This window comes from Geotrypetes seraphini, chromosome 5 (assembly GCF_902459505.1).
Source record: "Geotrypetes seraphini chromosome 5, aGeoSer1.1, whole genome shotgun sequence".
Lineage (NCBI taxonomy): Eukaryota > Metazoa > Chordata > Amphibia > Gymnophiona > Dermophiidae > Geotrypetes > Geotrypetes seraphini.
The window spans coordinates 190,391,032-190,418,981 of NC_047088.1; the positions used below are offsets into that span (position 1 = coordinate 190,391,032).

Here is a 27,950-nt window from a genome sequence, read left to right on the forward strand (position 1 = left end):
CCAGGACGAGCTAACTGTGCCAACCCAGAAAACCGAGGGCCCACATCCACTCTGTAATGCTTGGCAAACGTGTACAAAGAGGAAGACCGCACTAACTTTAGAGACAGGAGACTGAGTCCAAGCCAGAATATAGGCTGATGAAATGGTGGCCCTGGAAGCGCCCCGCTCAACAGAATGAGTCAGCACAGAGAGATGGAAGTTGTTAGTTACCACCAGGTAGCAAAGAAGCACCCTGCGCACATCAAGTTTCTTCAAAGGGCAATCTTGTGGCCTGGAACCAGTAGGCTGAAAAACAGGCAAACGCACCCCCTGATTAATATGGAAGCCAAAATTAACTTTGGCAAGAAAGAAGAAACCATGCGCAAGGAAGATCAGACACCAAGAATGTGTAGAACGGCGCTTTACAAGATAGTTCGGAGACATGGCTCGCTGAAGTAACAGCAACCAGAAAGACAACCTGGAAAGTCAAGGCCAGGAGGAAAACATCCTAAATAGGCTCAAAGGGAGCTATGGTAAAAGCCAGACAGCACCCTGTTGAAGTCCCACAAAGGGAACAGTAGTTTAATGCAAAGAGCCCTTTGCAGAAATCTGGCAATGGCAGGGTGTGACGTCCAAGATTAAGGACAGTCCCGGGCTCTGAAACAAGAGAGCTCAGCCATTTGGACACAAAGGGATGCCACTGTGAGGCCTGTATCAAGACAAGTTGGAAGAAAGGTAAAAAAACCACCTAAATCGGAGCAGAATACAGCTGGTCACACCATTGCTAGAAAGTCGGCCATGCCCCAGTGTAGGCAGACACAGTAGTCGACAGCATGGACTTGATACGCGTGGCAAGAACTACCTCTGAATAGCCTGTGTGTGCTAAGCCAGGCCCTAAGAGCAAAGTGACCAAGGTCATCCATAGAGACTGGATCTTGAGAAGCAGGTCTGGAGGGGCACGGAACCGAAAGCCACACCCTCTGCGAAGGCGCAGATCTGTGTAGCACGGCCTGCGAGGCCTGTTCGGACCCACCAAAATGACAGGGCCCAGAAGGATCGCTGTCTGCCAAATGACTCGGCCTATCATGGGCCAGGGAGGAAACACATACAGGTGAATCCCTCAAGGCCATGGCAGCACAAGAGAATCGAGATCTGTGCTGTCGGGCTCGGATCTTTGACCAAAGAATTGAGGCATCATCATGTTCTGTGCTGTGGCTATGAAGCCAATCCCAGCGCTGAACAATGGCTTGGAACACTGTAGAGGACAACTCCCATTTAGCCTGTCTGCTTAGGGAGTTGACTGTTAACATTGCCAACTCCCGTCACATATGCTGCAGAAAATGCCTGCAGAGGACATACCGTCCACAGAAAGAGAAGGCGAGCATTCTAAGCCAGAGATGTTCTTTTGGCACCTTCCTGGTAAGGGACATAGGTTACTGCCATTGTGCTGTTGGAGAAGACGCCAATCTTTTGGCCCTCCAGGAACTTTTGGAATCGCACCACAGCCAGCCACCTGGATTCCAGCTCCAGCCTGTCAATCAACAATGTCCAGTGGGAGAGATTCTAACCTCTTTGGATGGGATGACTAGTACAGTGGGCTCCCTAGCCCCAAAAGCTGGTATATGTCATCACTACGACCCAGGAGTCAATCCTCAATGCTACGCCCCTGAAGAGCAACTGTGGGAGAAGCCACCAAGAAGTATATCAAGTCTCCAGAGCCCAGTGAAGACTGGATCGTAATGCAGTCTTGTGCAGAGTAGAGAATGACATGGGGAAAAAAATTTGTCCCCATCTGCATCCCGGCAATCTCGGTCTCTGTCCCCGTCAGCTCAGTCCACGTCCCCGCCCCATCCCCACAAACCATCTGATCCCATCAACACAAGCCTCAAATAGTTTTATACTGAACTTAGTAGTATAAAAAGAAACAATATTCTGTACATTTGTCATTATAAAATGTTTATCAACACAATATACTACTTTATCCTAAAGCAAAGAAAGAAATAGAAATTTTTTTTCTACCTTTGTTGTCTGGTTTCTGCTTTCCACATCTTCTAATCATTCTATTCCTTTCATCCACTGTCTGCCTTCTTTCTGCCTCTTTCATATAGCATCTGCTCTGTTACTGTGCCTCTCCCTTCCATCTCTCACTGGATTTTAGGTTACAGCAACTTTACACCTCTCTGGTGAAAACAATGGTACTTTATTTCCCTCCCTCACCCATTAAACACAGTCTGATGTCATCTACTACCTTCCATAGCAGACCAATGTTTTCAATCAACTGATACTCGGCTGAGTAAGCCCAGTCTATTAATAGTTTTTAACTTCTTCTTTATTGCAGTGATTCTAAAACTAGTTTATAGGAACTACCTAACTCAGTCTTGTTTTCAGGATATCTGCAAATAAATACAAAAGAGATATATAAAACCCTAGAACATGCATGCGCTTTTGAAACTTCATGATCCCTGCCGCTGTGATTTCTGATCCGTGGCCGCGTTCCATTTTAGAACGCGGAGGCAACGATCACTCTAACCACTTCCCTCCTCCTGCCCTCACTCACCAACCGCTGGAGGAAGCGCAGGCAAGCTCTCTCTCTCTCCCTGCCCGCGTCTTCGCCGCCCCGATTGGTGCTGGCGGCGGCTGCCTGGAGGAGGCAGTCTCCTGAGCCGCGTCCTCGCCACCCCGATTGCCGGCGCTCAGTCTTCACGCTTCCACGACGCAGGCGGGGATCGGAAAGGGTAAGGGAGCCGAGTCAGCAGGGATTGGGCTGGGAGGGGAGAGAAGCGGTCTGCTCGGGTTTTTCAAGGCCTGGCTTTTTCGGGCAGCAGCAGCGTTTACAATTCGCTGCTGTTGCCGGCTTCAGGCCTTCCTCTCTGGCGGGTCCTGCCTACTTTCTGTTTCAGGAAGACGACCCGACAGAGAGGAAGACCTGAAGCCGGCAACAGCAATGAATTGTGAATGCTGCTGCTGCCCGATGAAGTTCAAGGAGGAAAGGGAGCAGAGGGGGAGAGAATGGCTTGGAGGGAAGAAGAGATGGCAGGGCATGGAGGGAAGGAGGAATGTATGCCATACCAAGGGAAAAGGAAGGGGGAAAGGAAGGAGGAGATGCCATATGGAACAGAGAGAGAGGGCGGACACTGGATGGAAAGAGAAGAGAGGGCAGTGAATGGAAGAGGCAAGACAGAGGGTGAACAGTAGATAGAAGGGGTAGAGAGAGGGAGACAGACAATGAATGGAAGTGTGGGGGAGAGGAGGGACAGACGCTGAATGGAAGTCTGAGGGACAGGGGGAGCAGACATTGGAAGGAAGTGGGGAGGAGAAAGAAAAAAGGGCACATGCAGGATTGAGGGAAGAGGATAGAGTTAGAAATAAAGATAGACAGACAGGGGGCCAAGGAGAGACAGACAGAAAGAATGACAGACAAACAGCATCCAAGGAGAGAGAAAGACAAATTTAAAAAAACCAGACAGACATGTACTCTAGCACCCGTTAATGTAACGGGCTTAAACACTAGTGAGATATATTTGTATACCACAAAGTCTCTCTGTGCAAAAAACATTCCATGCATATTGAAAAAAAGACTAACAGGTGATCCCTACAGACCAAGCTGAGTATAACTTGCTTTATGAAACTAAATCATATAATCTGATGGGTTCACCAAGTCTCCAATGCTTAGTGGCAACCTTCTATTTTAATTCTTTTTTTAAATAAAATTGTTTTATTTACAACAAATAAAATCAGGTAATTTCAAAGTATCAAGGAAAATAATACAATACCAATAAATTTAAACAATATGTAGCCTACATTATTAAGGCTGCTGTATCCCTACTGACTCACTTATGTAAAGAAATAAAATATATATTACCCGCAAGCAAGCAATTTTCTAATCATTCTTCTTCATTTCCCTTATTTTACAACCACTGCATTATTTTCAGGTAAAATATCCAACTTAGGTTTATCTTGAAGAAATAACTCAACTGAGATGGATCAACAAAAACATATTTGTTGTTCTCATATGTCACCAAACACTTACAAGGAAATTTTAAAAAGAATAAAAGCCCCCCCACAGTTGGGACCCGAGTCTTAAGCTGTAGGAACTGTCTTCTCTTATATTGTGTTTGTTTGGAGACATCCGGGAAAATGTTTACACTTTGTCCACAAAATAATGTCTGTTTATTTAAGAAATACAATTTAAGAATATCTTGCTTCTCTAGTTTAGATTTAAAGGTAATGAGCAAGGTCACTCTTTTGACTATATAGGGCTAGATTCACTAAGGGAACGGATCGGATTCGATCCGTGTCCGGGGAGCTGATTCACGAATCGCCCTCATGCAAATAAGGGCGATTGGAATCATGCCCCCAACCAAGCCCCTGGATCGCTCTGTAATGATCCCGATGCATGCACAGACCATCTGCACATGTGTCGAAGAGCAGCAACTTAAAAAAAAAAAAACTTTAGTTCAGCAAGCCTGTGATTTTAACTCGCTTTAAACCAGCAGGTTAAAACCACGGGCTCGAACTGCGGGGGAAGGCTAGGGCAGCGCTTGGGACAGAGAGCAGGAGAGTCGGGGGCAGAGTAGGCCGGCAGGAGTAAATTGGCAGAGAGTCGGGGCAGAGAGCAGGAGAGTCGGGGGCAGAGTAGGCCGGCAGGAGTAAATTGGCAAAGTTGGGGCAGAGAGCAGGAGAGGCGATTCGGGGCAGAGAGGGCCGGCAGGAGAAAATCGCGGCAGAGAGCAGGAGAGTCGGGGGCAGAGACCAGGAAAGTCGGAGTAAACAGCAGGCAGAGAGCAGGAGATGAAAGTCTGAAAGCAGTGAACGACTGGAACCCAGCAGTCGCTTGTTTGTGATCAGCCAGCCCAGTCGGTGTTGCAGGGTTTTTGTAAGCGAATCGTTACCTGCCTACATTTCAATGCCATTCCCCCTCATTTGCATGCGTGGAATGGAGGAGTGAATTGGGTCGCAAAGGGGTTGCAAACCGATCAGTCTTTAGATGACCCCAGTAACTGAGTTATATTCAAGCTATCAGGAGACACAAGCTGGTCTATTTCTCCTTCCTCAGATATAACCTTGGAGCTCCTGGGGATGTTGTATAAATTATCTGGCTGAAATCCTTCAGCCTGAGTGTAATGAAGAACATCTCTTACATACATCCTTAGGAGCTCCAAGGAAGACAAATAATGGGATATGGGAAAATTCAAAAAATGAAGATTCCTATATCACAAGGCATTTTCCATTTTTTCCAGCTGCAAATGTATTATGGAGTTATCTTTCAAACTAGATGTCACACATGTTTGTATCACAGAGACAGACATTTCTACTTTATCTACTATCTTTTCTATTAATTCCAAATGAGTTTCTTGCTCAGTTACCTTTTTTGTAATATCAGTGGAAAATTGACAAAGCTTTACAACTGTGTTCTGTAGTGAGTTCTCAATTCTATTTATCACTGTCCAAACGTCTTTCAGGGTAATAACTTTATCCGGTTCTAAAGAACTAACAGGTTCTGAAGGCATTTGGACTGGTTTTAATGTGGTAACAGATTTTCCTGAGGATGTTGTTAATGCTTGATCCAAATCAGAACCAGATTTCTCCTGCAAAGTTAAGGCTGGTTGAAGTGGAGGTTCACCAGAGGACACTGCAGCCGAATGAGATTGAAGAGAAATATTACCTCCCGAATATATTACCAATATGGGTTGTAGGTGACGGTCCATTGGTCCCATTCCTGGGGCCATTGGGATGATTTGCACCTTCCTCTTACCCATTCTTCCCTTCCTCGTTCTGGATCAATACTCCAGATGGCTCTGAAGTGGATCAGAAGGGGCTCAAAAGGGGCAATCCCTGCCACTTTAGCCATGCCACTTCAGACAAGCGGCTGCGGGCACGCGACCACGAGCCACGTTCTGTGGTGCTCAAACGATTTTAAAGCTGGGAGAGGGGACCTCTCCTTCCAATGCTGAGAGATGTCGGGTGGTGTCCGCAGGGGTGCCTGCTTGCTGGTAAGTTGTTAGGAACAGCTCAGCAGCCTATTTTAATTCTTTTGGAAACAGCAAGGGATCTGCATATAACATGTTGCCAACTTTGGCTTTTGGATTGGTGTAGTAAAAAAGATCCTAATTATACGGTCAAAGGTCAATGGGATTTAGAATTTTTATTCTAATGATCTTTTCTTATTCTTTAAAGGTTTGCTGATTATTTTTTTCTTTTGCTTTTCCAAAATTAAAATTTCCTATTTTTTTTTAATCCAAAGAACAGGTATATCACAAATAGTATTTCCAAAAACAACCAAAGTTTCTTATTACCCAGCTCCCTGCCATGATTCCATTACAAATGCTACATAAAATTCTCTGTCAAGAAAGAAATGTGGGATATTTCATGTTGTCACTGCTGCTCCTGCCCATCAAACTCATACCTCACAACACAGTGGTAACAAAATGACCCCTCACCCTCACATCGATCACTACTGTAACTCAGCTGTCCTGTGGCTCAGTTTAAAGTGAATTACAAAGCACTGGTAGAAACTCTCTGCAAACTAAACAGTGCCAGATGGCATCTTGGCAACAAGTAGTAGCAGCAATAAAGTGAGGCAGGTGTGGCCTTAAGGCTAAGGATTAGATTAGAACAAGATTTCAGAAAGCAAAGAAACAGGGAAAAAAGGCTTGACGAAAGGAAGGGTAAAAAAAGTGGGGTCAGGAAGAAGCAGATTGAGAAATAAGGGGGAAATGAGCAAATGGACCCTTGGGTTGGCCTGCTTTGTAATAAGAAAGAAAGAAAGACAGACAAGGGAAATAGCAGAAGGAAAAAAAATTGAAACTGGAGAAAAATAGAAAAAGAAAACAGGCAGATATGTGAAAATCGAGAAAGAAAAAAATTTCAACACATACAAAAAAAAAAGAAAAAAATAAATAAAGAAGCTCGTGGACACTGAATGGACTTCTTCACTTTCAGCACACCGTTAATCAGTAACACCGCTTTGTAAAAGGAGCTTTTTATTTTTTAAGTTGAAGTATACATTTTATATAGTCAATGTAAAATTGCAGACCAATTAATGAATACCTGTATATCAATCTGAATTTTCTATCCCATGCAGCAGAACTTATATCTGAGTTGATATAAAAGATCAGGGGCTTGCTTGTTCATCCTCAACTAATAGACCATGTCTAAAAAGTGCAGGTTTTGCAATTTTTTAATTGTTTCCATCCCTATTTCCCTTCCAATTTACTTATGTTTTAATCTACTCATAACTGACCCATATGGAATAGCACCTACTTTACACCTTTCAGTGACAGCTTTTTGTGTGTGTGTGGAGTGACTGGGGGGTAAGTTTAAGGTCTTAGGCCCAGATTCACTAAGGGCACGGATCGGATCCGATCAGTGAGTGATCCGATCTGTGTCCGGGGGGCTGATTCACGAATCGCCCTCATGCAAATGAGGGCGATCGGAATCACGCCCACAACTGACTTTAAACTTTTTAACGAGCCCAGCGAGCCCGTGGTTTTAACCCGGGGTTAAAACCACAGGCTCGCACAGCAAGGGAAGAACAGGGCAGAAGCAGGGCAGTGCTTGGAGCAGGCAGCGCAGGAGAGTCCGGGGCAGAGAGCTGCAAAGTCAGGGCAGAGAGAGTAGGATCATTTCAAATGGTACTTAAATTTCAAAGTACCAACCAGCGCCTAAACAAACATTGCCAGATTTGTGCCTCTGGAGGTGCCTACTGGCGCCTAATGCCACTGTAGCATAGCTAACACCAAAAGTGGCAATAAGCACCTGTAGGAACTCAGGAGGCACGATTCACATCAAAGGAAGGTACAGGAAATGTAGGCCTGGCCTACATTTAGAGGTGCCTACCTTTGTTAGAGGTGCAATTCTCTAAACGGTGCCGTCATGTGATTGACACACAATCAATGCCCACTTCAGTGGCAGCTGCCGACAACGATGCTGTTTAGCTAATCCGGGCTTAAATGTCTTACCCAAGATCACAAGGAGCAGCAACAAGATTTGAATCAGACTCCCTTGATTGTCAGCCTAGTGCTCTAACAACTACACTATTCATCCATAGTAATATTCTTAAGCATATTTAGTGAAAACTGAGTAATACAACAGTCTGAGCAAAAGAAAGTACTCCACCATATGAAGAGGCCTCAGTTCAAACTAACCATCACACTTCTGTTGAGTTAGTTAAACAAATTAGAAACATACTATTCATGCAGGAAAAGGCCTCAGAAATAAGGAGTACTACGCTTTATGGTCTCATCGGCAATCACTGACAGCGTAGATGTAATCATTATACGTACTCCGTACTGCAATCACTGGCCAAAAACCTGATTCTTATATTATATTTTTTTGTCTCTGTTTTATCCTATTTTCATTTTTCTATTATAACTATTTAAACCTAGAATCCAGTATGTTTCCCAAAGAATATTTCAAATAGAGACCACTTCATTGTTTGAAAAAGACTAGCAAAAATTTACTTATCTTTTGCTGGTTAAAGTTTTACTCATGTGATTCATTTATTCTGTGCCGTCTCAGACCATCGGGACCAGGACCGGAGCTTTATACCACTCACGAGGCTAGACCCAGGGCCAACGTGACCGGCGTTTCGTGGACTACTAGTATGTCCGCTGCTTCAGAGCCAATTTCTAAGCACAGTGGAGTTCCTTCTTAGTATTCTGCCAGAAATTTTCAAATATTTTTCAATATAATATAAGAAGCAGGTTTTTGGCCAGTGATTGCAGTACGGAATACGTATAATGATTACATCTATGCCGGCAATGAATGCCGATGAGACCATAAAGCGTAGTACTCCTTATTTCTGAGGCCTTTTCCTGCATGAAAGCACAGTTACTTACCGTAACAGGTGTTATCCAGGGACAGCAGGCAGATATTCTTAACGCATGGGTGACGTCACCGACGGAGCCCCGGTACGGACCTTTTTAACTAGAAAGTTCTAGTTGGCCGCACCGCGCATGCGCGAGTGCCTTCCCGCCCGATGGAGGAGAGCGTGGTCCCCAGTTAGGATAAGCCAGCTAAGAAGCCAACCCGGGAAGGAGGGTGGGACGTAAGAATATCTGCCTGCTGTCCCTGGATAACACCTGTTACGGTAAGTAACTGCTTTATCCCAGGACAAGCAGGCAGCATATTCTTAACGCATGGGTGACCTCCAAGCTAACAGAGAGGGAGGAGGGATGGTTGGCCATTAGGAAAATAAATTTTGCAACACAGATTGGCCGAAGTGTTCATCCCGTCTGGAGAAGGCATCCAGACAGTAGTGAGTAGTGAACGTGTGAACTGAGGACCACGTGGCAGCCTTGCAGATTTCCTCGATGGGCGTGGAACGGAGGAAAGCCACAGAAGCAGCCATAGCTCTGACCCTGTGGGCCGTGACAGCACCTTCCAGTGAGAGACCGGCCCGAGCATAACAGAACGCAATACAGGCAGCAAGCCAGTTGGAAAGCGTCCGTTTAGAGACAGGACGACCTAGACGGTTAGGATCGAAGGTCAGAAAGAGCTGAGGGGACAAGTGGGGAGCCCTGGTACGGTCAAGGTAGTATGCAAGGGCACGCTTACAATCCAGCGTGTGCAACGCCTGTTCCCCAGGATGAGAATGGGGTTTAGGGAAAAAGACAGGCAACACAATGGACTGGTTGAGATGAAAAGCCGAGACCACCTTGGGAAGGAATGTAGAATGGGTACGCAGAACCACCTTGTCATGGTGAAAAATAGTGAACGGTGGATCGGCAACCAGTGCATGAATCTCACTAATCCTCCTAGCAGAGGTGATGGCAATGAGGAAAAGCACCTTCCATGTTAGAAGTTTGAGCAAAGTTGTGGCAAGAGGCTCAAAGGGGGGTTTCATGAGGGCTGATAAAACCACATTCAGGTCCCAGGTGACAGGAGGAGGCTTCAGAGGTGGTTTGACATTGAAGAGGCCTCTCATGAACCGGAAAACCAGTGGATGAGCTGTGAGAGGTTTTCCGAGGATAGGCTCATGAAACGCAGTGATGGCACTAAGGTGGACTCTGATTGAGGTAACTTGAGGCCAGCGTCGGACAGGGAAAGCAAATAGTCCAGTACAGTTTCCACCGCCAAAGAGGTGGGATCGTGACGATGCAGTAGAAACCAAGGGGAGAACCTGGTCCACTTCTGATGGTAACATTGAAGGGTGGCTGGTTTCCTAGAGGCATCCAAAATGCGACAGACGGGCTGAGACAGATTCTCTGGAGAGGTTAGCCCGAGAGAAACCAAGCTGTCAGGTGGAGCGAGGACAGATTGGGATACAGTAGAGACTGATGCTGCTGCGTAAGTAGAGTAGGAAACACAGGAAGAGGAATGGGCTCCCTGGAGCTGAGCTGAAGCAGGAGGGAGAACCAGTGTTGGCGAGGCCACCGAGGAGCGATGAGAATCATGGTGGCTCTGTCCCTGCGGAGTTTGGATAACGTCCGCAACATCAGAGGTAGTGGAGGAAAGGCATAGAGGAACCGATCCGTCCAGTCGAGAAGGAATGCATCCGGGGCCAGACGGTGAGGAGAGAAGAGTCTGGAACAGAACTGGGGCAGCTGATGGTTGTGAGGAGCTGCAAAGAGGTCCACCTGCGGAGTGCCCCAGCGAGCAAAGATGGAGTGGAGTGTTGGAGGGTCCAGAGTCCACTCGTGAGGTTGAAGGATGCGGCTGAGATTGTCGGCCAGGGAGTTCTGTTCGCCCTGGATGTATACAGCCTTGAGGAAGAGACTGTGGGCCGTGGCCCAGGTCCATATTCGGATGGCCTCCTGACAGAGGAGGGGAGATCCGGTGCCGCCTTGCTTGTTTATGTAGTACATGGCGACTTGATTGTCTGTGCACAGGAGAAGAACCTGAGGGTAGAGAAGGTGCTGGAAGGCCTTGAGAGCATAGAACATGGCTCTGAGTTCCAGGAAATTGATGTGATGTTGACGCTCCTGAGGGGTCCAGAGTCCCTGGGTGCGTAGATCTCCCAGGTGAGCTCCCCACGCATAGGGGGAGGCATCCGTGGTTATGATCATGGAGTGAGGGGGTAGATGGAAGAGTAGACCCCTGGAAAGATTGGAGTAGTTCAACCACCATTGAAGAGATTGCTGAAGAGACGATGTCACAGAGATGGGATGAGAAAGAGGATCCGTGGTCTGTGACCATTGGTTGGCTAGAGTCCACTGAGGTGTCCTGAGGTGGAGTCGAGCGAGAGGAAGTACATGGACCGTCGAGGCCATGTGGCCCAAGAGGACCATCATCTGTCGAGCTGGGATGGTTTGATGAAGGAGCACCTGACGACAGAGGTGGAGCAGGGTCCGGTGTCGGTCGGGGGGGAGAAATGCCCTCATCAGAGTGGTGTTGAGAACTGCTCCGATGAACTGAAGTCGCTGTGTGGGAAGCAGATGCGACTTGGGGTAGTTGATCTCGAACCCCAGGAGATGGAGGAACGAGATGGTGTGTTGAGTGGCTTGTAGCACAAGCGGAGACGTAGGTGCTTTCACCAACCAATCGTCCAAGTAGGGGAACACCTGGAGGTTGTGAGACCTGAGAAAGGCCGCCACCACAATAAGGCACTTGGTGAACACCCTGGGCGATGATGCGAGGCCAAAGGGTAGCACCTTGTACTGATAGTGGCGGTGCTGTATCTGAAATCGGAGGTAGCGACGTGAATGCAGATGGATTGGAATGTGAGTGTAGGCCTCTTTGAGGTCCAGGGAACATAGCCAGTCGTGTTGAGAGAGAAGAGGGTAAAGCGTGGCAAGGGAGAGCATTCTGAACTTTTCCTTGACCAGACACTTGTTGAGGTCCCTGAGATCAAGGATGGGACGGAGGTCTCCTGTCTTCTTGGGTACCAGGAAGTAGAGGGAGTAGAATCCCTGACCCCTTTGGTCCGGAGGCACCTCTTCGATGGCATTGAGAAGAAGAAGGGATTGGACCTATTGGTCTGATGTGATGACCTCCCAACGGCTGAGGAAGAGTTGGAGGCGACCTCCGATCGGCTGAGGAAGAGGCAATGATGTTGGGAGACTGGCTATGCCTGGAGAAAAGAGTCAAAAGGGCTGAGATGGTTTTGACGGAGGTAGAGGCTTGGCAGGTTGGTGAGACTGAGAGCGAGCCTGAGTTTGATGTTGTTGCCGAGGTCGGCGTGGCTGCTGTTGAGGCGGGTTGAGAGGTCTGGCCGAGAACCTGCGCTGGTAGGAAGACTGCTGTCTGTAGGTGCGAGCAGGTGGAGTCTTCTTTTTAGGTTTGATCAGAGTGTCCCACCTGGTCTCATGTGTGGAGAGTTTCTGGGTTGTGGAGTCCAGGGACTCTCCGAAGAGTTCATCACCCAGACAAGGTGCGTTTGCCAGGCGGTCCTGGTGGTTAATGTCTAGGTCAGAGACTCTCAGCCATGCCAAACGGCGCATAGCCACCGCCATGGCAGAAGCGCGAGAGGTCAGCTCAAATGAGTCGTAGATGGAGCGAACCATGAATTTCCTAAGTTGGAGGAGGCTGTAAGAGCAGGTGCACCAGATGCTTCATGTAGAAGGAGAAGTGGAAGGTGTAGTTGTTGGCTCTATTGGCTAACATGGCATTTTGGAAAAGGCGCTTACCAAATTTATCCATGGTTTTACCCTCTCTGCCAGGAGGGGTGGAGGCATATACACTGGAACCCTGAGATTTTTTCAAGGTGGATTCCACCAGGAGAGACTCGTGGGGCAATTGAGACTTGTCAAAACCTGGGATTGGAATAGCCCGGTACAAGCTGTCTAACTTACGAGGGGCTCCAGGAACCGTGAGGGGAGCTTCCCAGTTTTTATAGAAAGTTTCCCGTAAGATGTCGTGGACGGGCAACTTCAAGAACTCTTTGGGAGGTTGTTCAAAGTCTAGGGCATCGAGAAAAGCTTGATACTTTTTAGAGTCAGACTCCAAGGGAATGAAAAGAGCTGCTGACATCTCCCTAAGAAATTTGGAGAAAGAGGATTGCTCTGGTTTTGAGACGGTGTCGGTCATGGAGGGTTCTTCATCGGTTGATGAAGCGTCCTCCTCGGTACCGTGAGGGGAGTCTTCCCACAAGTCTGGGTCCCTAACGTCTGGGTGTGTACGTTTGGACATCGGTGTGGAGGGCTCGGCATGGCGGGTCTTTGAGAGAGATTTGCCTGAGTGCACCGAGGCGGTACTGGGTGAGGAAGACCGATGTCGTTCCTGGGACCGGACAGGGGCGGCAGCATCACGGGTATGTACTGTAGGTGTTTCTGCCAAGAGCACCGGCATGGAAGTATTAAGCGGTACCGAGGGGGTCGATACCGATGGAACGGTGTGGGGCTCGGACCGGTCCCGTACCGGAAGGTGCGGTGCCAGCAACGCCGGCAACAGTTGTTGGAGCTGTTGTTGCAGCTGCTCCTGTAACTGTGTTTGGAGTATGGCCGCGATGCGGTCGTCCAGGGGAGGCACCGGTACCGCTCTTTTCTTCTTCGGTACCATAGGTGCCGCTCTACGCTCCGGCGATGAGGAGGCCGATGATGAGGCACTCACCGAGATCGGAGCGGAGCGTTTGCGGGGCCGGTGCGGTGCCGGGAGGGCCGGTGTCGCAACCGTGGTAGGAGGGCGCTCAAGGGAAGAGGGAGGCTTCTTAGCCGGCTTACCTGGGCCCAACGACCCCGAGGAAGGATCCGGTGGTGTCGATGTCGTCGGTGCCGACTTTTGTGGTGCCATCGACGTCGCAGCCGGTTCCATGGCAGATCTGGTACCAAACAAAATATTTTGCTGGATCTGCCGATTTTTTAAAGTACGCTTTTTAAGCATAGCACAGCGGGTGCAGGTGTCAGCCCGATGCTCTGGACCCAAGCACTGGAGGCACCAATTGTGTGGGTCGGTGCACACCGCTGGCACTTCTTAGAACCCGGTTGAGGGGGCATGAAGGGAAACACGGCCTCCGCAAAATCGAATCCGGAGGCCTGTATGATGGCAACAGGCCCCGCCGGGGCCGGCCTGAAAAAATAAAGAAAACTCGACGAGTTTTTTTTTTTTTTTAAAACAAAAGTAAAGGGAATCCGATAATAAAAAAGGAAAAAAATTTAGAGAATACGCGAGCGGGAAGGCAAAAATTAGTTTTTCAACGGCCATTGAAAACACATGCGTCTTCTTCGCTCCGCGGAAACGAAGAAACTGGGGACCACGCTCTCCTCCGTCGGGCGGGAAGGCACTCGCGCATGCGCGATGCGGCCAACTAGAACTTTCTAGTTAAAAAGGTCCGTACCGGGGCTCCGTCGGTGACGTCACCCATGCGTTAAGAATATGCTGCCTGCTTGTCCTGGGATAATAGCATGTTTCTAATTTGTTTAACTCAACAGAAGTGTGATGGTTAGTTTGAACTGAGGCCTCTTCATACGAGTGGAGTATTGATTTTTTGCCTTATATTTATTATCTATACCACTTGGTTTCAATTCTTTGAAGTTTCATTACCAAAAGAAAGTACCGATATGAACTGTTTTTCTAGAGGACAAAAAATTCTTATCTACTTTTTTATTAATATTTTTTATTTATGCAAATTTCTATTATACAAACCAAGAAATAAACTTGGTTCAGTAAATAGGATGAAACAGAAAAACATAAAATTAATGAAAACTAGTAGGTATACATTATAGAATTCCCTTAAATTAAAGTTCACTCATACCAGTACATAATTTGAGGAGGAGGTTGTAATACACAAATTCAAGAAATATTATTTTAAACAAGCAAGCTATTTGCTAGCACTTATACAAGTGTATCACAAACTGTGTCCCATCTGAGATTTCAAGTGTGTCACAATACGCCAGGAAGCAGAAAAGGTGCCAGCGCTGGCTGACTGCCTACAGGATGTGCCTCTTGCAACAAGAGGCATATCCCATAGGCAGTCAGCCGCCGCTAGCGCCTCTCCTCCTCTCCACGCATCTTCTTTTGCAGAAACTCCCCCCCCCCCACTGGCGGCTCAGGGCCCCACCTGGAGGGCCTCCGTGCATGCACATGGCAACATCACGTCAACGTCTGCACACTTCCAGGTACACTCGAGCCGCGGCTGCAGATTTAGTGTGCTGCGGCTCGCAAAGTTTTCAAGACACTGACTTATACAAAAGAGTAGATATACCTTCTATCAGGAAGGAACGCAAAGGAAAACAGAGATTTTAGTAGGCTACTTCTCTAAGAAGTACAAAAAAAAAAAAAAAGGCATGTAAGTGGGCTGGTTCACAAAAAAAACACATATTTGGAGGGTTCCAGCTTGATGACACATTTACATGGGAAGTTCAACCACAATAAACCACCCAACTGTTGGATGTGAGATCTCAGTTCTAAGAATTGTTTCAGTCTCTTTTGAGTTACCCAGGCAACATCCAGGAAAATTCAGATTACATAATTCAAAACTTAATCTCTCTATTACAAAAAAATAATCCCAAGATCCAATCTCAAATTCACTACTTCGTTCTCTCTCTTCTCAGGCATCCGGTATGCTGACAAAGATCGGCTGTCGCCTGCAGAGATATGGCACCCTAAGCAGTGAAGTCATTTCAAGCTGGACTTCTGTTTAGACTGTTTTGATTTTATTTGTCACTTTCTTTCCAGTTTTTAAATTATTTTAATTTCATTCATTGTTTTGCCTCTTATTTTGTTTCATTTTATCATTTAAATTTTATCAGAATTCTATTGTGTAACGGTTCCTCCCTACTGCTTCTATTCCTATCTCTCCTCTTTTCAACCTTTCAAAGTCCTTAGATTAATGTAGTCTTGCTAGAATGTTTATAATCTTATTTTTTTCCTCCATCTCTATTTTTACTTTTTTATCATTCTACTAATTGTTGTTTTTTTCCCAAGGTACTTTAGTTAGATTGTGAGCCTTCGGGACAGTAAGGGAATTTCTAAGTACCTATCTTATTTATAATTTTATTAGACCTAATGTATTTTATGTAAACCGCTTCGAACCTAACGGATTAGCGGTATATAAGAAATAAATTACATTACAAAGTTGCTGGTAGTGTGTTCTGATTTTCTCCCATAACAATCTGAGTTACATTATATTCACCAAAATAAACTTCTGGTTCAGAAGCAATATCTCATCTTCTAACAGCAGATAGTAAATAATACACCTTTGCTATTGGTGGACATGATTGCTCAGGTATTTCTAATATTTCAAAAAAAATGTCTTTTAAGAATTAACAAAGGAGCCATCGAGCAAACTTTAGTAAAATTCATAAATCTCAAAGATTTCCGACATGAGTTCTCCAAACTTTTCCACTGTACAGTGAGTAGAAAGGTTATTTTTAGTTCAAGCTGCTTGTTGCTTTCAGAGATTTTAAATCCTTTTCTATCCTAGTTATATACTGTTCAACAGAAAATTAAGTTGTTTGAACTGAGACACCAATAAATTCTTAGTTCACTGGAAATAAATTGATTACACCAGATGACTGTCATAATTAGATTGTAAGCTCTTCTGAGCAGGGCTATCTCTTGCATGTACAGCGCTGCAAGTACCTGATAGCACTATAGAAATAATAAATTGTTGTTGTTGTTATATGGGAAGCCCTAACTAAGTTGAATCAAAGTTGGTTTATCAGGACATGCAGATTTATGAATCTCCTCTTACATCCGAGTTACATCTAACAATATAACTTAAATGCCCTTGAGGGTCCTCTGCTTCATCTCACTGCATGACAAAAGATGGCTCCCTGAACATCGAGGCACCTCTTACCAGTGAACGTTTTCAGCTGCACCTAAAGCCTCTTCATACATCAGTACAGTTCCCTACAAGTCCACTGACATCGCTGGATTTGCAAGAGATTCACTTGTCTCCTAACTGAGCATGGTATCTGCGTCAAGCAGGGAAGGCAGCTCCCCTAACCCCACCACCTCCTGCAGCATCAAGAGCTTCTTCCACAAATTGTGACATAGTCCAACAGGCTCATTATGTTTGTAGCAAACTGCACCTTCGGTTAAGTGCAAGCCTTCATTCTCCATTTCCCCATATAGGGAAAAGAAAAAAGGTTTTATTCAAAAAGAAAAATAAATTTTAAGCTAGAGGGACATGCCTCAAAGCGTGCCGTGGCCATCTTGGATCCACCTCCTCCTTATTGTCTACTTCTCTCTTAATCTTTCTAATGATCATTTCCATTTTTTATATCCTATTTAATTATTCTTTTCTCTTTATACATTTTTGCAATAAAATAGCATGTACCTTTTACTACCTACAAGCCATATAAAAAAATCCACTCCCTTTACTGTTTTTGCTTCTCTATTATAATGCTGTTTTGATGACCCACCTGAACTAATATTTCCACAGGGTCTTTACAATGATCAACAACAGCTCTCTGCAAACTGACTCACAATGGTGGCTTGACTAAGTGGAAGCAGCAATCAAAATCTTTAAATATTGATATCAGACTAATAACACACAAAACATGGCAACCTATCCATGCGAGTATGGTACAAGATGTTGTATATTCTTGATCACATAAAAATTAATGATATTTCTTATAAATAGTCAAGAAACCCTTTGCATTAAACTTTTTTAATTTTTAAAGTATTAATACTTTATAATCAATAAGTTACTATAGGTCCTTCAACTAAAGTGTGTTTGAAGTGGTTTGCCTATTACAGTTTGTTAAAACTCATGTTGCTTAATTTTGGGAAATTTCTCTGTGAGGAGCATGGCATGGGAAGGCATTTGGCATTTAGTGCACTACACTACTTACTGACTCCTAAATAGGAGGCAGTGTGCTTCTCCATTATCCAGGAGCAGGTACTGCATTTAAATCTGAATGTTAACACACAACATGCAATAAAAATGAGACTGCTCCTCCTTGATACAGCATTAGTTATAAACTTTTAAAGCATGTCAAGCCTCAAATTAACACATTTTAGTAGAAGGCCCCTATGCTGTCCTGAGTTCCACAAAAAGCATGCCCACAGTATCTGCAAAACAGAAACAGAAAAAGGCAGATAAGCACTATATGGCCTATTCAATCTGCCCATCTATGCCATCTACTATTCCTATCACTCCCTTAGAGATCCTATGTACTTGTCCCAAGCTTGTTAAATATTCTACATTTCAGTAATATCTATAGCCAAATGCAAAAACCATAAATAAATAGTTAATATCTCTCAGAACCTTTCTAAGATGGTTTATCCTATTATATGGAGTAGCAGCATATTGGCTAGATCATCAGGCTGAGAATCAGAGAAGCTAGGCTCAAGTCCCACTTCTATCACTGACAATTCTTCTGAACACTTTTATTACTTCAGATACAACTTAAGACTATAAGCCCTCTAAAGCAGGGACCCATCACCTGAATGTGTAACTCATTTTGAACTTTAATTTGAGAAGGCAAGTACACTCTCCCCCTCCATATTTGCAGGTGTTAGGGGCACAGACCCCTTACAAATAGCATGCATTCACAAATAACTTTAGGGACCCCCCCAAACTCCTCCACACCTTACTTTAAAGCTCTGGTGGTCTAGTGATCTTTCTACACTCCTACTTCGTGAAAGCTGCAATCAAAAATGGCTGCCACAATTCCCATGGCAGTCTCAAGTTCTTGCAGTCTCATGAGACTGCTGCAAGAACATGTGGCAGCTATTTTTGATCACGGCTTTCATGGGGCAGAAACATAGGAAGATCGTTCCTGCTCTGTTTCACCACTAGACCACCAGGGCTTTAAAGTAAGGTGTGGAGGGGTCCAGGAGGCGGAAGTCTTGTGAATAACTGAATTCGTGAATGTCAAACCCACGAATATGGAGGGAGACCTATAATTAAATTAAAAACTCATCTCTCAAAATGTAAGATTCTTGAATTGGCCTCTTATAAACTGAGGTGCCTTTTTACTAAGTTGCACTAAAAAGTGGCCTGCGCTATTATTAGTAAAGGGGGGTTTCCTGCACAATGAGGCAAGTTTTAGTGCAGCTGTTAAATGGCCACACTTTCAGTTTCTGCAAATAATCACCTGCTAATTTCTTAATTAGTGAGTGGCCATTAACACAGGAGCCCTTACCACCACTTAGGGCTAGATTCACTAAGCAAACTGATCGTGTACCAATCAGTTTGAGACCTGATTTCCCTCCGACCCGATTCACTAACCTGTGTCCCGAGGAACGGCATTCAAATGATGGCAGGCAGCGATTCACTAACAAAAAAACCTGCAACACCAACTAAGCTGGCCAATCACAAACAAGCGACTGCTGAAGACCAGTCGCTCAGGTCCTTTCTGACTGCCCTGCCTTCTACCGCCCTGCTCTTTGCCCCGAACTCCTACTCTCAGCCCTGATCTCCTGCCTGCCCTGAACTCCTGCAACCCCGAACCTCCCATCCTTCCCCGCAGTGCAAGCCTGTGATTTTAACCTGCGGGCTTAAAGCAGGTTAAAACAACAGGCTTGGGAAAAACAATAAAAAAAGAAATTTCCTGCCCTACCGAGCACAGAGGGCCAGCGCATGTGCAGACCATCTACAGATGGTCTGCACATGCTCAAGGATTGCTGTTAAGTGATACAATTCAGTCAATTGGGGACGTGATTTCTATCGCCCTCATTTGCATGAGGGCATTTTATGAATCAGCCCCCTGGACACAGATCGGATCCCTCATGGATCAGATCAGATCCATGCCCTTAGTGAATCTAGCCCTAATTTTTTAAGCAGCAAGGGTTCCCACACTAATTATGTGCTAATCAGTTAGCATGAAGTAATGTAGCTGTGCTACTCTCTACCCCCAAACACAAGTCCATCACTAAGAATTCTTTAGCACAGCACATGGGAAGCATACAAAGATTTGAAAACTACCACAGGATGCCTGAGCGCACCCTGCGGTAGCAGATATTAACATGCAATACTGGATATTAGCCTGCAGTAAGAACACATTAGTGTTTACCACGGCTTAGTAAGGGATCTCTTAGTTCTTTCAAAAGCAAATGGGGTAATCAAAATGGGTAATAGTACTTCCTGCATGAACTTTACTTAAAAACTATTGACTTTTAATTGAAGAAAAAAAAAAAGAAAGAAAAACTCAATAGCTAGGTGACAAGAACTTCTGAATCAAAAGCTGTAAAAATGGCTTCTTGGAGAGAGAAAATTATTCATTAAAAAGTACTGAATATTTATTCAAATACATAAAATTAACAAAAGCTGGAACATGTAACTATGTGATCCATTGCAAGCAGCTCTGCATAGAGACAATTATGTTTCTTAACCACCTATCCAACTAGGAATATGACAAATTGGATTTCATATTTAATTACTTGCTTTTCTAAACCCAAGCTCAAGGTGAGATACATTCAGGTACACTAGGTGGATTATTATACATATAATTAAAAAACCAATTACACACAGTAGGTAAATATTCTTTAACATTAAATATGTGGAAAACATTACTTAAAAAATATACAATATAAAAAACTTACAAATCTAAACAAGATGATCCATAGTCACATCTAACTATAATTCAATGCTATCAAAATATTTATATGAAAATCATGGTCAGTAGATTCTTAACATGTTATCGCTTCAGCCAAGTATCCTCCTTTAAATTTTCCTAAAGAACGATTTAAACTGAAATCTTTATTCCTTTAGCGTCAGATACAGATCTTAGTCAGAAATGCTTACTGACAAACAGTAATTCCGAACTCTATGACAAACAAATTTGCTATGCACTGGGAACGTAATCGTGTTCAACAATTAAGTCAACAGTCTAATCTGACAGATAAAAATGTGACAGGCAATAATAGCATGGCTGTTCACAAGCAACAAAACAACAAATTCCTAGAAATTCAACTTAAATTACTCAGAAAACATTTAAAACATTAAACAATTGGGGAGTTAATTAGGTAACAATTGCTAACTTTACATTAAAAAAAAGTTTACTGAACACTCATCTCTATAATAATCATCAATGTTTACCACACTTCAGAACACTTTTACAAATGATTAAATTCACAAAAACCATGAATGCTACACTATATATCAATCTGGTACCTAAGCGATCCACTACAAAAATCAAGCTACACTAGATTACCATTTTCAAATGTTTTTGCCTCATCTGTTCAATTACATTGCACATACACGTTTTCATGCATAGTAATCATTTTCTAAATCTTGAGAATTTTGTTTTTCTTATCACAATCAAAAAGCAGTGAAGCTAGTAGTTCCTTATAAAAACCTCATATTAAAAAAAATATGTTACATACCTGCAGTTAGGAGGAGGATCAAGGGTTATTTCAGCTAGCTCCTTCTGAATTCTGTTGGTGAAATGAGAACAGACAAAGCATTTGAAATACTCTGTAGAATAAATCAGGGGATCACACTGCCCTCTACCACCATGCAGTTAAGTGCAAGACTAGCATTGCCTTCAGTAATGCTAACATGGCTGCTTCCTCTTTGTTCTCAGAGGCATAACCCAAATCCCTCAGCAGAAAAAAAAAACACACACAAAAAACTTTACAGCTTTTTTCTCATGTGCTACTGTAAATAAACAGAATATTAACCACAAAGATAGACAGGAAACTGCCTTAAATAGTTAGTGAAGCAAGTCCAACTGACTTCCAAACACTTTTAACTAGAGAAAATTTCTTTTCAAGCTTATATGCAAATGAGGCAAAGGGAAGGGGGCAGTGCTAACATATTTGACAATGACTTTAAGCCAGCATTACAGTACTGTAGCTCAGGCAGAATTAACAAGCTGTAGAATAAGCAAATAAAGCTTTTTGTCAGCACTTGCCCATTTTTTAATACAGCATTCAAAAATGAATTAGTTACAGCTCTGTTGTACCTGTTATGCAAACCCTAAAAAATTTTGGTACTGGAAATAGAAAAAAAATGTTTTAAATACACAATTAACTAGTTAGGCTCTAAATCTGTTACATATCAATACAGCCAAACAGTTCTCTCAAATATAACCTGTATGACTATTAAAAAATATATTCTCTCTATATTAACTATTTTTAGGTGCTTCTGCCCCCTAATTTTATGATAACATAACTTTTTTCAAAATCAGTTACCAATGTGAAATAGTTATAGTTTCAGCTAAATTAGGGATTTGGAACATAAACATGTAAGGCAAAAATCAATGAAAATAAGTGATAGTCAATAGATTTAATATCTCAAATTCAGCAAGAAAACAAACAGCAGCACCTTCTGAAAGCAGCCTTAGCTAATTTTCACCACAGATTACCAAAGCAAAACCACAAGCTGTTAATTTTCTTTCCCATTAATGCAGCAGTAAAAGTATATCTTCCTTATCTCTTAATTAAATGCACATTTCATTATGTTTGTTAAAAAAAAGCGCAGGATTAGGAATGCCATGACAAAAGACAGATAAACTCTTTAATACAGTTTAATATTCTTTGGGTTAACATTGTCACCACTGTTGGTGCGAGCCATAATGTGTCCATCATAAAGGTCACCATCTTAAACGAAAAGACAGTGTGACCTTTGCAATGGATACATTATGGCTCTCACCAATAGTGGTGACAGTGTTAAACTCTTTGGTATATTTTAAAGAGTATGTTATTTTGAGATATGAATTCTGAATGAGAACACATTTTTCATTCAAAAAAAATAAAAAATAAAGTCAAAGTCAAACTACACACAGAGCTGCCAAATTGCTTAGTTCCAACAAGATCAAGTTTCAAGTTTATTAGGTTTTTATATACCGCCTATCAAGGTTATCTAAGCGGTTTTTACAATCAGGTACTCAAGCATTTTTCCTTATCTGTCCCGATGGGCTCACAGCCTAACTAACGTACCTGGGACTATGGAGGACTGAGTGACTTGCCCAGGGTCACAAGGAGCAGCACGGGGTTTGAACCCACAACCCCAGGGTGCTGAGGCTGTAGCTTCAACCACTGCGCCACACATTCCTCAGTGATGAGATGATTTTGGGCTACCATATATATATATATATATATATATATACTTGAATATAAACCGATCCGAATATAAATTGAGATATCCTTTATTCCCTCCAAAAAGAGGGAAAAAAGGTTGACTTGAATATAAACCGAGGTTAGAAAATTGGGTTATCATGGTGAGCCAATCTATAAACTGTTCACCCTCCCTCCCCATCAGCTTTTTCATAAGTCACTAAACATAATACAAATATCTGTGATGCATATATCCCAACGCTAACATATTCACAACAAGGCCTCTACATAGGAAAACACAACAAGCAAAAACAAACTTAAAATAAATGTAGACAAAAATCAAACTTAAACCTCAAGAAGCCATATGTAGTTCAATACCAGAGAAACAGCACTCTACACTTTGGAATATAAAAAGAAAGCAGTGTAAATTTACAGTAAAACTGCATGTTTTTGTTCATGAAATTAAAAATAAAATTATTTTTTTCTATCTTGTCTGGCCATTTTATTCATGTTTATCCCAGTTTCTGTTTTCTTCTGACTTTTTAATTTTCTTTCCAGGGTCTATAGTCTATCTGCCTCTCTCATTTCTGTCTTCACTTCCTTTCCTACATCCATCTCCGACTTTAACCTTTTCCTTCCAATTTTCCTCCATTTATTTTCTGCATCTCTATCTGCTTCTATTTCTCCAGGTTTTGGGGTTTTTTTTTTTTTTGCTAACTCTTCCCTCTCTCTCCCCCATTCCAGCATCTTCTCTTTCTCTCTTTATGTTCACTCTTTTAACCAGTATCTACAGTCTTGCCCCCCTATATCCAGTATATCTTCTCCCCTCTTTCCTCCAACACTTCATCTCTCTCTCAATCCCTCCACCTACATCCAAGATCTCTCCTCATTACCTTTTACTTCTTCCAACAGTCACAGGTCAGAGGCAGGCCCGACATGCAAGGCAGGCAGCTAATTCCTCCCAGCGGGGGCCAAGGCAGTCCTCCATGCTGTTTGCCGGCCGCCAGGAGGAGGGGGAGTGAGGAGTCAGCAGCACATCTGGATTGTCGTCGGCCCTATCATTGGTCCTGGTCCCACTAAACTGACTGGCAATAACGAAGCCAGATTCTGCGGGGGCCTTCCCTTTTGCTAAATCGCTATAGGCTCTGCCAGTTTCAATCCCACCCCTCAAAATCAGTAAGTAACTTCGTGTGGGGGAGGGGGAGATTGAGACCAGCAGAGCCTTTAGCAATTTGGCAAGAGGGAAGGCCCTCACAGCGTCTGGCTTCGTTATTGCCAGCCAGTTTAGCAGGACCATGACAGGACTGAAGGCAGAGCTGCACACAATCCAGATGTGCCGCCGACTCCTCACTTCCCCCTCCTCCTGGTGGCCGGCAAACAGCACGGAGGACTGTTGTGGCCGCCAGCAGGAAGAATCAGCTGCCTGCCTCGCATGTCGGGCCTGCCCTTGATCCGCAACTCCATTCCCCACAGCCCAGTAGGCTTACATTTGGATTTTTTTAAAACTACGGTAGTAGATGATTCAAATATAAACCAAGACCCCCGTTTTTGGGCCATTTTTGGGGGGACCAAAAATCTCGGTTTATATTCAAGTATATACGGTAGTCCTGGATTTCAAATTCTGACAGCCCCATCTGAATGTATTATGGGACCAGTAGCACTGAATCACGCTGCACTGGAGATGTAAATTGAAAACCAGGGTAAGCCAAAAATTCTCCCTGTAATCTATATATAAAGTTCCAAATGTCTTACAGTTTAAAATATTTTTTAAAGACCAAAGTATAATTTTAAAATATGAATGCCAGAAACTTAAACATATATTTACAGCTAATCATGAGAAACAAAAAGGACCCCCTTTTATCAACCTGTGTTAGGATTTTAAAGCGGGTCACTGAGGTAAAAACTTTGACACTCATAGGAAGTCTATGAGCGTCCAAGCTTTTACCACAGTGGCTTGCGATAAAAAAAAAAAACCCCTAACACAGCTTGATAAAAGGGGACCAAAGTTTGCTTTAAGTTTCCTGAGCAGCACACCCTAAACATTCCTCAAAATACTGTGAGCCTCTGGCATTTTTCTTCTTTAGAAAATGAACCATTAATTGTTGTCAATAGACAACACGCTGTCAATGAAAAATACTGTGGGAAAGGAGTTGATGTGCTCAAGCACTGTTTTAAATAGTTAGCTTTTTCTGAATTAGTGATAGCTTTTGTCACTAAGCACATAAAAAATAAGTACATAATGTATACTAAAACCAATGTACAGTTCTTTTTTTCATACAATGAATGGTTTGTATTAATCAACTATGAAAGCAAAATTCATAGAGGCCTTGTTTCTCTTCACAGAAATTTGAGCTGCCATAAATATAGGCATCATAGGCTGTGTAATGAATGGAATGAAATGGAGGAGTAACTTAGTGGTTGGAGAAATTGGTTATGAACCAAGAAAGTCAAGATTCAAATCCTGTTTCTCTCACATTGGCACTGGTGACCTGGGACAAGTCACTTTACTGTGAACTGCACCAAGACAGCTAGACTGAAAGGCTATTTAAGGTATCTGAACATGCAACTCGCCTTGAGCTTGGCCTTTGAAAAAGTGAGTAATACATCTAAAATCTAATTCAACAAACAACAAAATAACGGGCAACACCAATAAAAGGATTCAAGAGCTATCTGGTAGAATTGTAAGAGCTAAACAAAATTATGATGCTTATTACAATGTGGACAGTGTGAAAACTGAAATCCTTGAACATTGGAGAGAGCGAGGGCACCAATATGTCATTTCTAGAGCTGATTAGTGATTAATGAACTTAACACTATATCAAGAATTTCAGAACCTTGGAAAACACTCACATAAGCCTGCCAAATAATATTAGAAATTTTACATCATCCTCTCAACCTATAGCTCAACATTTCTAATATTTTATTAATAGCAGTAGCATTAGGTGAGATGAGTTTTATAGCACTGAAAAACTCAGCAGAAACATATTTGTGCTTGTCCATATCACAATAGGTCAGTTCAATAATATATCTACAGGCTTGCAAAATAGCACAGAACTGATCAGCAAAATTGTACTTTTTTTACCTTCTTAAAAGGCATGAGAAATCAAATTGGTTGAAATGGATGTTTTTGGTTATATGTTCCTTTGAAACACATTTCTAAATGTTCTTCAAATATTGAACTGTATGACTTCTCATTGAAGAACTTATGAAATATTATACAATAAGATTATTTGTTATGGGTAGGTGTTATAGTAGGCAATGGATATACCCATGGCCACCTCTGCAGAATTAAAGCATTCCAAAAGCCAGCACTTAATCTGGGTACATATTTCAGAACTTTTTCAAGATCTCAGAGCTGGCTCAGGAACTCAGCTGGAGATTCCAGATCTCCGTCCTCCTCCTATACTAGATCCTGGAGCGACATTTCAAGGTATCCAGATGCAGTCCAGAAATCAGAATGCTAGATGTATTTTAAAAGTTTCAATTTTTCTGTATGTGCCATATCATTATGAAAAAAAAGCAGTCTTTCAATTTTGTTTTGAAAAGTCTTTCCAGTTCAATACTAAGGCATTTTTCTTTTTTTGGTATGTATTGGTAAAAAACTTGAGGCTTGATTAATATACCATTAATTCATGTTATTAGTAAACATGCCCCACTGCACAAAAAAGAACCTGCAGTAAATGAATTTACAGTATGTGGTAGAGCACTGGGCCTAATTCATTAGGGGCTAGATTTACAAATTACGAAAAGATAAATGGCCCCTTTTATCAAGCGGCACTAGAGGTTTTTAGCGCAGGCTGGCACGGTAAATGCTCCGAAACTCATAGAATATATAAGCGTCCGAGTACTTACCTCGCTGGCCCGCACTAAAAACCTCTAGCACAGCTTGATAAAAGGGGGAGAGAGTAGCTTGCGGGACACACAGGCATATTTGATATACATACATATGGGTAAAATAGCTAGGAAATTATCATATTAATAGGTTGAAAAAGAATCTTACCAATATCTTCAAAAGTTAAAAGCTGTTCAAGTACTAGTCAATTCAATGAAATTACTAACTGTTTTGTTGTCACAAGTCATAGTCATTACCTTTTAGCACTAGTGGATAGCTTAGCAGTAGTTTTGCTTGATAATTTAGTATTTTTTTTCTGTTGAGTTGCTGAAGGCTTTCTTTCCTCTTGCTCTTCAGGTTCAGGTGCTGGTGGGTCTCTCTGATCTGCATCTGAACTACCACTGCTAGTACTTGGACTTTCATCATCTGATCTTTGCCTGTCACTGGACATCTTGTAAACTTTTCCTGGTAAACTTAAAATATATATATGTATAAGTAGCAGTTACTTTTGAAAAAGGATAATTTCACTATTTTCTAAATTTATTATAATGCAATCTATTGTATTTTTAATGAAAAATCCAGACTATTATTACTGGTGTTTATAAGCATAACTAAATGATACAGAGAAATGGGCAAGATGAATACAGTACCTAGTTTAATCTTAGAAAGATAAATCATACTGTCTAGAAGCCAGGTAGACATAGTAAGGAGAACTTCAGCAATGAGAACTACTGTCATACTATAAAAACAGTCAATGGTACTGAATATGTAAAAAGTCATTAATGTCCTGTAAATATTTACACTGAGCCAGCACATTTTATTGGTCAAAGCAATTGAGATCGCCTTCCAGGAAAAAAAATAAAATAAAAAAAATATATATATATATATATATACACACACACACACACACACTGTCATTGCAACCAGAATCAATTGATATTCGATTATTGTTTATTTTGGTCTTCGGCACTCGAAACAGTAAATTTAAATAATAATTAAAGGGAGCGGGGGGGGGGGGGGAGGCAGTGACTGAGTAAACTCGGTTATTTACATGGCCAGCAGCACGATTCATTTGGCCAGGGAGCTGAAAGGAAAGCAGAATCCGAGCTGCACCTTCTGCCCAGCTCCCAACGCCGCTGCCTCTCCTGCTCGCCTTCCGAGCAGGCGGACCGACATTTTGACAAAGCCGAGGAACTGAACCGAGCGGCGAACCGTTCGGCTGCGCTGTCCTGGTCGGTGGCGAGCTGTTTCCCCTTTGTGGGGGGCGCCGGGGAGAAGGGCTGTGGATTTGTTGTGGTCGGAGGTACTC

The 27,950-nt window shown here is 43.0% G+C and overlaps 1 protein-coding gene across 2 annotated transcripts in view; it reads right to left on the reverse strand.

Moving 5' to 3' along the window:
* UBE2E3 (ubiquitin conjugating enzyme E2 E3) overlaps positions 1 to 27,950 on the reverse strand; it is a 168,265-nt gene that overhangs the window by 139,518 nt on the left and 797 nt on the right. The window contains exons 1-3 of one of the 2 annotated variants that reach the window (XM_033946275.1): positions 27,693 to 27,941; positions 26,899 to 27,114; positions 21,136 to 21,186 (exon numbers count right to left, since the gene is read on the reverse strand). In XM_033946275.1, the coding sequence (XP_033802166.1) occupies positions 21,136 to 21,186; positions 26,899 to 27,092 (245 nt within the window). In that variant the 5' untranslated portion in view covers positions 27,093 to 27,114; positions 27,693 to 27,941. Of the gene's footprint in view, positions 1 to 21,135; positions 21,187 to 26,898; positions 27,115 to 27,692; positions 27,942 to 27,950 lie in introns of those variants that run through there. The other variant, XM_033946274.1, reaches the window with a different exon arrangement.